Source organism: Motacilla alba, chromosome 2 (assembly GCF_015832195.1).
Source record: "Motacilla alba alba isolate MOTALB_02 chromosome 2, Motacilla_alba_V1.0_pri, whole genome shotgun sequence".
Taxonomy (NCBI): Eukaryota; Metazoa; Chordata; class Aves; order Passeriformes; family Motacillidae; genus Motacilla; species Motacilla alba.
Window position 1 is genome coordinate 53,279,619 of NC_052017.1, and position 15,261 is coordinate 53,294,879.

Here is a 15,261-nt window from a genome sequence, read left to right on the forward strand (position 1 = left end):
TACAAAGAAAATTTAAATTAATTTTAAAACAGACATTAAAAAGACCCAAGCAAAACATGGTAAACCAGAGGAAAAAAAACCCATTAGGCCAGTTTGGTGCATGTTAAAACAAGAAGGTAGCATAACATAATTTTATTATTAAGTACATTCACACCAAAAAATAATTAGCTAGCAGACGCTTAAAATTATTTCACTTTGCTATTACACTCAACAGTTTTCGTAACTGTACTTATGCATATTTTCCTGAAATAAGAGCTCCGAGACAATAGCTCAGTGAAACTAAAGCTAACACATTTTCAACAACCTAAGAACTGTGTAAATAACAATAAGCCCATATAACTAACATTGTGGATATTATTTCTCAAATTAGACATGCAGAAATCAAAGTAAGGTCAGGTATCCAACCATCTCTGTATCCAATCACCTCATGGACATATTACTGTAGTGAACATTCAGCCTGGATTTTGAAAAGTCAGTTCCACATGACAAATACTACATTACAAAGTAAATACTAAAGTTCTTAATCATGAAAAACTGTGCACCTGTTTCCTGGACTATGAGCATAATGAAGCCAAGAACAACAGAAGCACAAGTCACAAGAAGTTTCAGAATAACTTTTATTTAAACTTGTATCTCTGTTTCCAGCAGATTCAACAGCACTGACTGCCTAAAGGATACAATGAACCTCTTGAAATGTAAAGTTAAATCTTACACAAAAGTAATGCTTATTGAATGGGAACTGTACGATACTTTATACCAGTAAAAAAAAAAATTTGCTTTCCCTAAATAACATCTTTGATATACCAACAGAAGAAATATACCTCAGGTTTACAGGACCAGAAACTTAGGACTGTAAGTTAATTTCCAATCAATATATGGACAGTCTCTACCATTATTTATCCAGAACACCTGGAAAAGCAATACACTCGCACAAAGAGACTTTTGTGGTTTTATGCTGTATAAGACAACGTGTATTTCTTTCACTTTCCTAAGCAATTACTTGTATTACAGTACAGTAACATTTCCTCTAAACAAAACAGTCTTCTATCCCTCATAGTGTTACGCAAAAAGATTAAACTTCTGAATGCTTTTTCACAGTGTAATTGTATCTTACCTTTCTTCTGAGTTGTACAGCCGAGCAAGCCCAAAATCAGCGAGCTTTATCTGCCCTCTGGTGGAAAAAGCAAAGAATTATTAAACATTATTCTTAATAATTATTAAGAATTATTAACAGGTTAATCCTGTTAAGCTTTCTTCCCCCAAAATCAGGTAAAGTTGAAGACTGAAACAGCTGTGACTGATCTTCACCAAACCACATTAATGAAGAGGCAATGCTCTGCTATCTCTGCATGTCTTCAGTAAACAGCGCGCTAACTCACTGAATAGCAAAGACAAGTAAGCAAATTTGGCTATGCTTATCAAATGGCATTTAAATTACTGGATGATAGTAAAAATTTAAGTCTATACCACAAAATATTCCACTCAGTAACTCTGCAGGAAAAAAACTGAGGGAAGAAACTGCTATTTTCTCAGGCCTTACTGCTAGCATGACCACTTGTATAGCAATTATCAGCAGTCATACTTCCTTCTAGGAAGCCATCAAAGTCCTGTTCTGTGCTTGTACATTTTAAATACAGCCTTTACATCAGGGTGACTGACCACATAAGGGCTTCTATTTTTGTCAGCAACCAACTTGCTGAATGATAAAACCCCTAACCCATTCCTGAGCTTTTCCACATATGAGGGGAAGAGTAGAAGATAGAGAGCTCTTGCCTGGCAGTTTCCAGCTAAAAGGCACTGCTCTATGACCAGAAACTCCCACTACTTGTAAAGTCTGGATGATTCAAACAGAAAGCTATCTGCAAGCTTCTCTAATACGTGAATTCTCTAATTCTCTAAACATTCATTTCATGTATTACTTGCAGATAGCTGTTATATGTAGTTTTCCTTTTCTGTACTGATAAACTTTAATAACTCACATCACTTTCAAATACATGCTATTTTATCAAATTATGGCAAGATTTACTGCTAGTATGACAATTTTGTGGTAACAGCATGTACATGACCATTTTGTGATGACACCATATACAGGTTATAGTTTCCATCCACTTTTCTCCTCAGACCTTTACTCTAATTTCTTGGAAAACACACATAAACAAAGAAATGTTCCCCTCAAATTTACATGCTTATTTCTGAGAAAGTATTCATAGAAGATTATTTGTATTTGCTCAAAAATTTGTTGAAGTTGCCTATGTAAAAAATACATAACCCCTACTATGTTTGGCTTCAGGCTGTAACTAGTTATAGGATTTTTGAAACACTGCCTTAAAAAATCATTCAGATCTACTATCACATTTTTCTGCTGCTGGTGGAAAAACTTAAGGATGCTCAGACACTGTTCGGGGTGGGGGGAACCCAACTCTGTAATCTGAATTGGAGAACACAGTAAAATAACAAGCTCCTCCTCTAACATAAGGCACTCTTCTCCACTTTCAGGTTACACCCAGCTTCTGAGTTTCCAAAGGTGCACACAGAAACACTAACCCTGGAGATCAGCAGATAACAGGATTAGGTGTGTGGGCACAGTGAGTAATGGGGAGGAACGTGTACATCTGTTTAAGAATCTGTACCATAATCTGACAAGGCTGCAGTAGGATACAGAGTTGAAAGCAGTCAAGTGTTAGTTCACTTTAATGGAAAAAGGAGGAAGAAATAGCAAATTTAATTTGGAGAAAGCTGGGAAAAAACTAGGCCTATCAAAATAGACCCTTGATCCATTTTGCCCAGTATTTCATCTCCAACAGCAGCAGTAGATTTTTAGGAAGAACATGTGAACCCATTCCCTTTGGGGCTCATCTTCCTCATATTTAACTACTACCCACAATCATTGTGTTAAGAATGCTAAAACAGGGATCCCTGTTCATTCCCATCAGCATGTGTTAATGATCCTATCCTTGAATGTATTTCATCTTTTTTTGAGACTCCAGACACTACCCAGAAAACTTCCTGCGACAACAAAGCTGACTAACTACTCTTTTTTCTTAACTATACCCTTTTTTGCTGTTATAAACCTTGCTCTTATGTTGCTCCCTGGATTTAGTACTCCAGGTTATGATGCACAACAGTTCGTAATGAAGTCATCCACTATCCTCATACTGGCTTTTTATTTGTTGCTGCTGCTGCATACTGAAAACACCACACTTACTAATATGATTTGTAATTACCATGTCTTAAAGTAGTAAGAAACAAATTATTTTCTCCCTTTGATGATAGCAATAACTGCAAGTTAAGGCATGTTTGAACATGCCTAATCAAATACTCTTTTAAAGCATTATCCTGACTGATGATGACGAGGACCTCAGAACTGTCATGAAGAACCAGCCTAGCCACACTGTGATCTTGAAATGAGATGGCAGAAAGAATACACTTCAAACACTTACGTCCTACAATTCTGTTTTAATATATTTAAACTCAGATAATTTTCCCCCAATACTCTGACTTAGCAGGATTAAAATTGAATCTTTTTTAACACAGATTAAGTTTAATACACAGCTGCAGGCTCCAGTGCTAAGCAGGAACATTACTGGATTAGTATTCTGCAACTGCTTTTTAAGAAACAAGGCAATTTAAAAAATAAGTTTTGCTAATGACTCCAATCAGGTGAACTGTGAAGACTGAAATAACAAAGACTGAAATAACGATTTAAAGATGTTGTTAGCATACAATTTTTGTTACGTACTTTTTAGTAATATCCATACCTATTATTTAGTAGAATATTTGAACATTTGATATCTCTGTGCAAAAAGTTCTTCTTGTGGCAATAGGCCAAGCCCTCCATCAGCTGCCTCATAAAAGATTTAATATGATTTTCATTAAAATGAACCAAACCAGATTCCAGCAGTCCCATCAAGTCATGGTCCATATATTCAAATACCAGGTAAAATGCACCTACAAAAAGAAAGGGAAACAGGGTAGGAGAAACAGACAGAAAAACTGATTTAACAGCAGTCCAAAGCACTGCTGTTGCCTGCTTTTAAAAATCAGAAGCATTTTTCATACAACTACTTAGATTTTCTGCAGTATTTACAGCTGTATCTCCTGTCCAATGAAATACAGTACAGTAAAAAGTTTTAATAAATTGCTGTTCGATATAAACAGTTACAGTAGTCAAATGTTTGTGAAAAGAAGAATATTACCACATGGTGCTTTAATGTAGATAAACATGTGCTCTCCCTATAGCTCTCAATCTCCATCCATTTTATTTCAAGAAAAAGTAACTGTGTTAATATTACCTAAGTACAGTTTAGAGAGGAAATCTAGAAACAAAGTATGTACAAGCATTATTGTTCATCTGTCATGACTCAGTGATTAATTTTTTTCAAGGTTTCCCTGCAACTGGGTCAGAAATAAACTGGCCCTTCTCAAACTAAAAATACCTATATGACAGGATAAAATGAGAAAGCAGAACTAGCCTACTAGTAACAGCAGCTCTGCAAAGACAGACTTCATATTTTAAGTTGCCACATGCATAAATTCAGCACAAGAGCATCTGGTCTTATCTCACACTGGCCTGTAAAATTCTACCACTAAAGCCAGTAAAGCCAAGGCTCTTTGATATGTATAAGCACTCTTCAAGAGCAAAAGTGTTGAGTGACTCAGAAGTAGTAATAACCAATCTCCAATACAACCATTCCCAGTACAATCTACTTTTTAGTACTTCATTCTTTCCCTTCACCCTGGGACACACAGAACAGTGCAGCCCCGGCAGAGTGAAGTAAGCAATACAGAAACCACATTCAAGTGGGTCTGTCTACCTTGCACTTCCAAAACTTCCTTAAATAAATCTTCCACTACAAATGGTTTCTACCCAACAAGAACTCATTACATGTTCTTGTTCCTAAAAAAGTTTAAACTCAGAAACTAGTGAAAGTCTTGGTGCAATAATGAGAAGTCAGCTTGACAGAAGCCGTACACATACACAGCCACATTCTAATGAACTGACTCCTTTTCTTGTTTAGTAGCTGAAAAGGGAAAAAAGAATGCTAGGTCCATCTGCTATTCAGGAAGAAGATTACTCATACACTAAGTGTTAAACTTGTAACAATGTCTAGCATACATCACTAAAGCACAGGCCATTGCATACCTCATTGTTTTTGACTTAGGTCTTTTTGTCCTGTTGCGTATTATAGAGAGAAAGCAAAATACTCATTATAAAATACCCCTGGCTGTTGTGTACAGAGGGGGCGAAACAGGAGGCGAATCAACCAGGTACAACACAATCCCACTCACTTCACAAGGAGAGAGGGAAGTACAAAAGCCTATAAAAGTATAAAAAATCTGCTGTTTTACTATTTGCATAACTGAGTTCACCAGTTTAACGCAGAAAAGCACAGAGGCTCCTAATCTTGGTATTTCAAATTAGATAGCTGGCAATCTGCTGTTAGATCTACTTCAACAATGACTGGAGTATGAGCCATGACATATTTTCTAATGCCTCAAACAAAACACCTGATATTAGTACTGCAGTGTAAGAAAAACCTAGATATGCCCTTCAGAGGATGTCAGCTCAACAAAACTGAATGAACACCAGTGAATCTTGGTACCTTCTTGCTCTGGAGTACAAGAGAAAGTTAACTCTGTCATGGCAGCTGGCTGCATGTGCATATATGACAAGGAGAAAGACTGACTGTAGAACTGTTTAGTGAGAACAGCTGAACAGAGACCTCTTGTTTATATGCAAAGCAGGATCCATGTCTTGCACAATTTCCTGCTCTGTCACTAACTCCCAGGATTTTTTCACTGCTATTTATGCACTATAACCAGCAATCACAATTGGTACCCTCATGCAAGAGGGACAGCTGACAACAATAGAGAGGATTCATAAACTAAGTAGAGTAGTACCTGAGAGGGACACCTGATTATTTACATTCCCTGCAACTCTTATTAGAAAACATACACTAAAATAGGATAAACACTACATATTCCTTCCTTATGAGATCAAGAGCAAATGTACAGATTCATTACACTTGTACATTCTTGCCTATTTCCTAACTACACATCATTAAAATTTGTTTTATAAATAAAAACTGGTAAAATCTTCATTTAGTATGAGAAAATATGAAAATTAGTCTATTAACCTTGGCAATCAAGGCAATAATCAGGCAATTCAAGCCTGATTTTCAGTATTACTCAAGCTATCAAGCAAACTGAAGTGGAACTCCTGTTAATTTATTCCTAGACAAATGTGGTGCCCTTTTCTGACAGAGATCCGTAGTTTCTGACAACAAAATCCTTGTTATTCCACCTGATAATTTCAAATTTTCATCACTTTTCATCACACTGGGGGATTTGATCCTCCATAAAAGGGAAAGCATCTAGTCATTCAGGAAGAAGGAAACAGTCATGGAAGACACCACAAATGAACTATGCACAGGCAGAAGTGTGCTTACTACAGCTTAGTCTAAGTTCACAGCATACTTCAGTTTTATCAAAACAAATGCCACACAAATATCCATTTCTGAAAAAAGGAAAACAGCAGAAAAAATAATAGTTACTTCTTTTATGAGGGCAAAACATTTTGTAACTTGGAGGTTACAATTTAAAATTATGTTTTGCTTGATACTAGCTTTGCCCAGTTCTCATTTTGGGAAGCAGTGCCATAAAAACACCTAAAGCACTCTCACACTAAAGTGCACGCAATTCAAATGAACTCAGAATTACTTACTTGACTTTAATGTTCCTCATCTTACTGCCGTTGTGTTAAAGACCTGGATTTCCCACCAGTGGGGTGGGAGAAAGCCTAGTCCATTTCCACATGCTGCAACAAAGCACTTACAGAAGGGTTGTGTCCTGGGTGGCCCATTTCTTTCACTAACACCATGAAGTTCATCTACTCTCCTTCATCTACTGAGATAATCAGAAACTCTAATGTCACTATATGTTGACAGAGCAGCAGCTGAAATAGCTAAACAGTAGGAGCACTGCCTATTTCTGAATATGGGCTAAGAGACAGCAGCTGAATCTACTAAGGAGGTACACAATAAATAAAGGGGATTCACATGGATGGAAATAATTCTCGCCTTACTCCTTCTGACTGCCCTTGGAAAAATGCACCTTTCTGACCATTTTGTCAGTTAAGACTGAAGGGGTTCAGCAAGTGAGGTATCAATTTAGACAAATTAAAGGATTAACACATCTCCTCCTCTTGGTCATATGCTTCAGTTCATGGATCTCTAACAGAAGCAGTTTCTTAACATAAAATAAGCTCAGGTATAATGCAGTAAAGGTTTTCATACAAGAGAGCTAACTCAACAAAACATGGCACTAATGATCTGCAATAAACAGTGGATTTTCTGAGAGGCCAAAAATACTAACAAAACATGCTTTGCGTTTTTGTGACACAGGCAGGCTCTGGATTTCTTTGGAGTGTCTTCAGATCACACAAATCCAACAAAACAGGACACCACTTGTTCCCAAAGATACAAGTGCTTCAGACTGGGAGGGGAGGGTGGTGGAGAGGGGAGAATGATCCAGAAAGGCCTTATTACATGCCAATTTAAATTCAATTCTGGTAAAAATGCACTACAATAGTATCCTGAAATACAGAAATGCCTCAAAGGACCTCCAGTATCCCTGCCTAGTTCAGTATATAGTACATACAATGCTGAGTTGTGAAACACGTTTTCAACATTTCTTCTGCACTCAGTTTTCAAAATGAAACTCCATCAGATTTTAATCTTGCTACTAAGCCTCCTACAGCTTCTTCTATGCAACACATAGATTATTCTTACTGTTGATTGATTAAATATAATTAGATTACATCTACTATTTTATTTTCTTAGCATTTCTCTTCCAGTACTCATTATATACTATTCCAAGAGTTTTACACAGGATTTTATCAACCACAACCTGAAAACTGAAGAAGAAATTGCCCACCAATTCCTTAAAGTTCCTTACACTTAAATTCCTTAAAGTTCCTCCAATAGACAATTGTCTTTTTGTTTGACTTAGGTTTTATTAATCTATTTTCTGATTGCCAGAACAACAAATATAGCCATAGTTGCTGAATTAGTCCCTGAATTAATCCCTTAAGACTTAAGAAAACATTGCTGCTATACTACTTTTTACATTTTCACCCAATATTAAGTTTCTATTTAATGACAGTGTTATTCTCCCCTTTCAAGTTCAACTTCATTTTCCTCTTGCAGGAACTCCACATATGTTCTGAAACAGGGATACAAGCCAAGAACATACAGAAGCCCTGGGAGTAAAAACTCTCCTTGTTTTATCACATAATACAGGGAAATAAGGGAAAAAAAACCCAAACAACTGAACCAAAATCAAAAACTTAAAGCAGACAAAGAAAAATCTTTGATTAAAAATTAGAGATTTTTCTCATTTTGACATGGAACAAGTTGAAAAGCCACACAATTAGGTGTGCGCTTATTCCAGACCAAAGCCCAGTACAGCACACACAAATAGGAAGCACCACTCAAGCAGTCACACCATTCCTGATAACTTAGCTCTAGCACGAATACTATTTGGGGTAAGTTTCTATCCGCTATTTTGGGAGCAGCAAGGCAAGCTGTAGAGCATTAGAGGTTTCTGAAATTCACACCTCTGCTTTTACTCAGCTTCCTAGGAAACACAGACAAAACCAGCTACCATGTAACATCGACTACATGACTGCTGTCACAGACTCCTTCCAAACCACAAGATTTCAGAATAAGTACTTCTTGACAGCTGGGAGAAAGTAACCTGTCAGTCATATTACAACATACTGCAGAATCAGTGTCCTCCTGTACTACAGTACTGTCAATATAAATATCAATTTCCTGCCTAAAAAGTTTGCTAATTTGTACTGCAAATCAATTCAAAATTTAATCTAAAGCAAACTTAGATCTTAAAATTAATTATACAAACACACATACATAAACTGGCAACTCGCACACACACAAAAAACAAAACAAACAAAAAAAACCCCCTTAAGCTGCAATGTTAACCAGATCTTTTATTATTGGTCTCCATGCCAAGTTTTATATCCTCCCTCAGGTTAGCAAAAACACCTATCCCAGTCAAAAGGAGGAAGGGATGTCAGGCAGTACACTTACTGTGTTTACATTCACAGCGACGAAAGCTAAGTCAGGTATTTTCCATTTGTTTAGTAAAAAGAGATCATGTCAATCCCATAGCTAGACTGTTGAGCACTTACAAACATCTCCCAGCTGTTAGAGGCAACTGAGAACTGAAGAAGCAGCTCAAGTGCCCAAAGTAAAAAGATATACACCAAAGTCATATAAATTATACACGCACAAAGGAAAAACACCAAAACTGACAACAGCTCAAATTGAGAAAGCATTTTCCCAATAATTCATTTTATAACTGATAAGGTGGCTCAACACACGAAAGACTGAATACAACCTCAGCATCACAAGCTCCCATCATTAAGTTTATGTGCTCACCTATCTCCCTCTGAATGATAGGTAGGTGAGAAAAGTCTACACAAGAAACATATAAAATGAATACTCCTTGTGGCCACACCCAACATATATGTTTTTATCTACCAGGATTGTGCCTGAGAATCAAGATGCTACATTACTAATTAGTAATCAGTAATGCCGTTCTCCAACTTTTTTATCAAGCACATCCCATGTATAATGAAGACTGCAAAGTGAACAACTTCAGTAGAGAAACCCATGTATCACCCACTCTGCTTTGTATATACCCAATCTATACAAACAATTATGCTGCCGAAGGTGCTGAATTTCACTGATGGAGGGAAATGCACTTAGAAAATTTGTAACACACTGCGCCAATGTGTTACATTTCTTTTGCTAACAGTTAGTAAAGAAAGAATAAAAACTATCTATCTATCCAAGCTGTTCATGTCTTTATATTTATAGTCTAAGCTGGCCAAGATAAAACACAGATATAATTTTTCCCATTTTCTTTGTTGAAAATATTGAGACAGGCTTTAACATGGGGAACGAGTAATCCTCCCTCTTCCAGACTTTAGAGTGTGCTATTTAAAACCACATAATGCAGCTCAAAATATCAGGATAAAGTTGTACAAGCCAAGCTATTGCTGGCTTGCAGTGCAATATTACTATCTTAAAAAGTATCCTTAAATCAAGTGCTGTAAAGTGGGCCCAACACTTACATTTCTGTCAGAAAACTGAATGTACTGTATATTAAACTACTGAGATCCAATCAAAAAAAAAACCCCACACTGCCCTAAGTGAACAAGCAGATGAGTACTATGTCAAGATATAATACACAGCCTTAGAAACAAAATTAACTTCACTCATAATAACTAGAAAAACATGTGATAGCAAAAATGTTCTTAATCCCTACTTTTCTGAGTGGGATATCAGCAGGGTTTTCCAAGTCATACTTCAAAGCTATGGTAAACACATAACATACATTAAGCATAAGTATGTTCATCATATAGGCAAAACACCCTGCTTTTACTGTAACCTCTGGCTGTTGTAAGATACCACTACCACTTTTCTAATGGTTCCTTGTTAAGCAGCCTACTTTTGTATTTGCAACACTTTACTGTGAAATGACCAAACTTCCTCCCCTCTGCATTCATTCCCTGCACAGACTACAGTTTGGCCACAACTCGGCTATAAATCCCTATCTCAGAATGAACTACTCATAAGAGAAATACAGAATACAGCGCCTGAAAAAAACCAACAACTTCCATTTTTTCACAGAGAAGTTGTAACAGCAGTCTCATTATCCTGCTAATGTTTTCAAGACACTACCAGAACTTACTGAACTATCAGAAATTAATTCTATTCTAGTAGAATTGAACAGAATTCATATCCAGAGAAACCCCTGCCCTTGTAAATTTTCAGAAAATGTACTTGTTGTAATACGCTGTTAAAAAAGAACAAGAAATTAAATCAGAAGTAATACAAAACACACAAACACAGACTAGGATAAAAAAAATTTGAAATTTACTATTCAATTCTAAATACAACACTAAACAGAAAGAAAGAAAATTCATTAATGAGTCATTATGTATTAAGTCAAGACTCAGTGAGGTCTCATTAGCCAAGTAGGTTACACCTAATTAAAATTTAGTTCAAGATTCACACACAAAGACTAAACTGGCTGTTGCAGACTGTCAGGATTTTGAGTGGGGCCTGACCACTGAACCTGCACAACTCTCAAGAAACTCTTGCTAGATACTTCCCACTTTTAGGCACGTCAGTGCGGTACATGCTTCAAAGCATATACTCTCCATATTATACTCTGCAAAAATGCTAGGAAAAAACCCAAATGAATTCCTGCTTCATATCCACCTTCTGAATGATCATATCACCTGATGTTTCAGCTGGCCATGGAGTACACACAGCATTTTCTATCTGCACTGCTGCTGGGCATGCTGTAGAGACTCAGGGAGGGAGAGCAGGGAAGGAGGACAGGTACCACATTCCAAACACTCTCCTAAGCCAAACTATGTAACAAATTGCCCACAGGACACTAAAATACCTCCAAAATGATCGGTTTGTAACACTTGGACCTAAAATGAAATGCCTCCAGGGGAAAAATACCACTCCAATATCAGAAGTACTGAGTAACAACACTGCATGATTTTCATGCTTGAATCTCTAGACTAAGGAGGTTGAAGCAATTCAAACAAGACAGACTTAAAACTGAAGGAACCAAGAGCAGAAGTCTTCATGCCTTCTCTTTGGGGAAAGACACTACCACTGTACAAGTCTTGCTTTTCATACTTTTAGTTTACTCTTCTTCTAGCCTACGAAACACATGTGCCTAATCATCAAAAAAGTAACTGAAGAACAATTAATATAAAACCAAGGCCTAAAATAAAAAACATCTCTTCAACATTCAGCCTACTATACTCTAAATGGTGTGAGAAAGTACTAAAAAAATAAAAGGTTAAGAGAAGCTCACAATTAAGAGCTTCCTATTATTGCTGGACTCCCTAATCCATGGTTGTCAAGAAGTCAAACATCTGTTCCTCTACAGCAAAACCACAATCAAGCAATACATTGTTTTATCCCACAAAATATTGGCAAAAATGCTTCTATAAGCAAAATGCATAGCTGAGTTAAATAAACAACTTCTTATGGTATTTAAATCAAAATTAAAATCCCTTGTCAAGCATCACAATTTGCAAACATATTTTTTAATGAAGCATAACTTCAAATCCAGCATAGCAGATTATCACATTAAGAACAGGTCCGGAAAGAGCAACCCCTTTTAGCATACATACCTTTGTCCTTCTTGAAGTCTAAAGCATCTTCTTTATCTGTCACTATTTCCTTCATGTTGATAATGCTTTGATGATTAAGCTGTCGAAGAATCTTAATCTCTCGAATAGCTGTAATTGGAAACCCTTCCTTTTCATTATCCAGTCGTACTTTCTTCAGAGCTACCATTTCCCCTAAGAGAAAATGTAAATAAAAGGCATTAAAATTAGCAACCAAACCATGGGATTTAGTATTGATTTGTATGTTTGTTTTTCAAAACCCTAAAGCTTGCACCATGCATTATGCTGAACAGAAATCAGCATCACATACAGAAGCAAAACTACAAATGAGAATTTTTCAGCTACACACACTATAAGGGCTATCCGCCTTCTTCCTGAACAACTCACTCACATATCCCAATATTCCACACCATGTCTACCAGTGATTATCAGAAACAGCTTTAGAGACAGAGGCCTGTGACTGCTCTGGATTTCTTAATACTATATTACCACTGGTCAGAATGCACGTATCTAGCCAGAAGTACTACACAGCTCAAGATATGAGGCAGATGACGAAAGAGTCCTGAAATTCATCAGTATACTTTCTACAAGCACAAGTGACACTGCCATTTTTACAGTGAGGAGATTTTCCCTAACTATTTTACTGCAGAGTGGGCTGAATCAACCTGGAGTCTACAAAATGGCAGGAGCATGATCTACTCATGATGGAGGATGTCTACACACCATATATGCTAGTTCAATCATTTTGTTCTTGAAAGTTTATTGCTGTATCTGGGAAGTTTACTAACAGCCAAAATATCTTTGTTAGTTCTAAAAAGTACTTACACTACACTAACTTACACGATACACTCACAATAGATCATATTCCAGCATGACACCACATCCACTTTCTCTGAAAGCCCATTACACAGCTTCTTCTAAGGTATCTTAAAGGCCATAATTACACTCTCCATATGGGATTTGAATCCAAAGCCAACAGATTTGCTTGCTGTATCTGTACAGATGCCTTCAATGCAGAAAGTAACAATTTCTATGGGAGGGGAGGTGAAGAGATGACTGTGATGCACAAATAACCTGAAGTTTGCCAAAAAGGCAATACGGTTATGACAGGATTAAAACGCAAATATGCAAAGAAGAGTACCTCAGGAGATCGTAACAATGATTTGCAAAGGTTCTCAAGGTAGACGCAAAAATCTGTGACAGCTCAACTAGAACCAAAGTTGAACTGAGACAACGACAAATAAAGAATAAAGAAGGAATTATAATCACACTGCTTATTCTTCTGGTGTTTAGAAAGAAGGAACTGAGGCTGGTATGTGCTCCTATGGGATCCAGTTACTGCTAAAGTAGAAAACGGTCCAGCATTCAAAGCATGCACAAATAAGTCAGAAGGGTAAGCAAGCATGGAAAGAACTACTAACTAATGACAAAACAATCACACAGCATACAGCATACATAAGGAATTTGGATAATCTATTTAGAAGTAGTGACAATATTATGTATCCTACTGGTGACTGCTCACTCATCTCAGCAATATTTTAATATGAAATTAAAAAATAATGTCACTATTGTGAAGTCAGTTATATTGCAAGAATACCTCATGTGCAACTCTTCACGGCTGTGTTGCACAGAAGCAGATTCTCTTCCTACTATGAACTAGTGACTACTGGAGTACAAACAACCATGACCAAGTTTTATGCATAGCTCCTTTCACAGTTACATCCCTTTGCAAACTTCATTACAGTCCACCAACCTGTCTTTAGCCTCTCTTCTTTCCTAGTTCAACTTTATACAAACCATCAAAACTCAAAAAATGAGAATCAGAATTTAGGACTACTCAGCTTCATTTCAGCCACAGCTTTACAGAGAAATGATTTTCCAATGCAGCAAACAATAATTTCTGATTTAGACAAATGCTAAACTTAAAACTGAACACACTAACAACTAAAAAACTTCCAAACATAAGAGGGCAGAACACCACAAATTTTACTCAATATAAAACAAAAACCAAAACCATCCTATTCATGTAAAATTTAAAATTACATTTACATTTTCTGAACTTACCTGTATCTTTATCTCTGGCTTTGTAAACTTGTCCATAAGTGCCTTCACCAATAATACCAATGATATCAAATTTATCCACACAGCGCTTTCCCCAGTCTATTTCTTTTTCTTTTGTTTCACCATGTCGTGGTCCACATATTCTACAAAGCAACAAATAATTTTAAGAATACAGCTAGTGTATCTAGACATTGTCTTAATTTTGAAGACACCCTCAACACTATTTGAGACATTATTAGTTAACTGTCTTATTACTATTAAGTAGAATAAACCATGCAGTTTGAGTCAAGACACATTAACATTAAAAATGTCAAAAAGCAGAACACTTTTGACAAGAACATATTTTTATGAAGCTATTATTTCTACTTGCTTGATAAGCTTTTAAAAAAAGTTTAATAAACATACTTTGGTCTTCTCTTGCTATGTAATTGAACTGCTGGTTTCTTTTCTTCAGGACTTTTGGGTACCTCAGCTCCTCCAGGCAGCTCAGGTGGAAGTGGCAAGTCTGCAAGTAGATGGCGAAGTTTCTTCTCGGTTTCTTTAACTGACTTCACTGAAAGATTTTCTCTCAAACTATTAAAAAAAAACATTGTTTTGCTAATAAGTTGAAGATAGTAGAACATTAGCATAAAGGCAAAACTTTTTAGAATTTTTTTAATGTATACTAGACTGTCAATGCACCAACATTTAAAATCTCTGCTTTTAAAATTTGCAGGTCTTGGATAAATGACTCAGAAATAGCTCTTTGGAAGACACACAGTTAACAACCACAATTCTTCAGAACTGTGAAATCAGAGCTTTCAGGTGAAAGCTGAGGTAGAATCACACAAGAAGCCTTACCAGGCCAGACTTCTTATGCCACATAAGCTTCTTTCCAAGCTTATGGCCTAGACTATTACAAATATTTACAGGTCAGGTGCTGCCAGACGTCAAAAGTATAGTGGTAAAATCTG

General features: G+C 36.5%; 1 protein-coding gene across 4 annotated transcripts in view; it reads right to left on the minus strand.

Moving 5' to 3' along the window:
• Positions 1–15,261, minus strand: part of CDK13 (cyclin dependent kinase 13) — a 43,224-nt gene that overhangs the window by 13,621 nt on the left and 14,342 nt on the right. For all 4 annotated transcript variants that reach the window (XM_038127200.1, XM_038127198.1, XM_038127199.1 and 1 more), the window contains exons 3-7: positions 14,714–14,881; positions 14,312–14,451; positions 12,251–12,421; positions 3,759–3,948; positions 1,115–1,171 (exon numbers count right to left, since the gene is read on the minus strand). In XM_038127200.1, the coding sequence (XP_037983128.1) occupies positions 1,115–1,171; positions 3,759–3,948; positions 12,251–12,421; positions 14,312–14,451; positions 14,714–14,881 (726 nt within the window). The remainder of the gene's footprint in view (positions 1–1,114; positions 1,172–3,758; positions 3,949–12,250; positions 12,422–14,311; positions 14,452–14,713; positions 14,882–15,261) is intronic.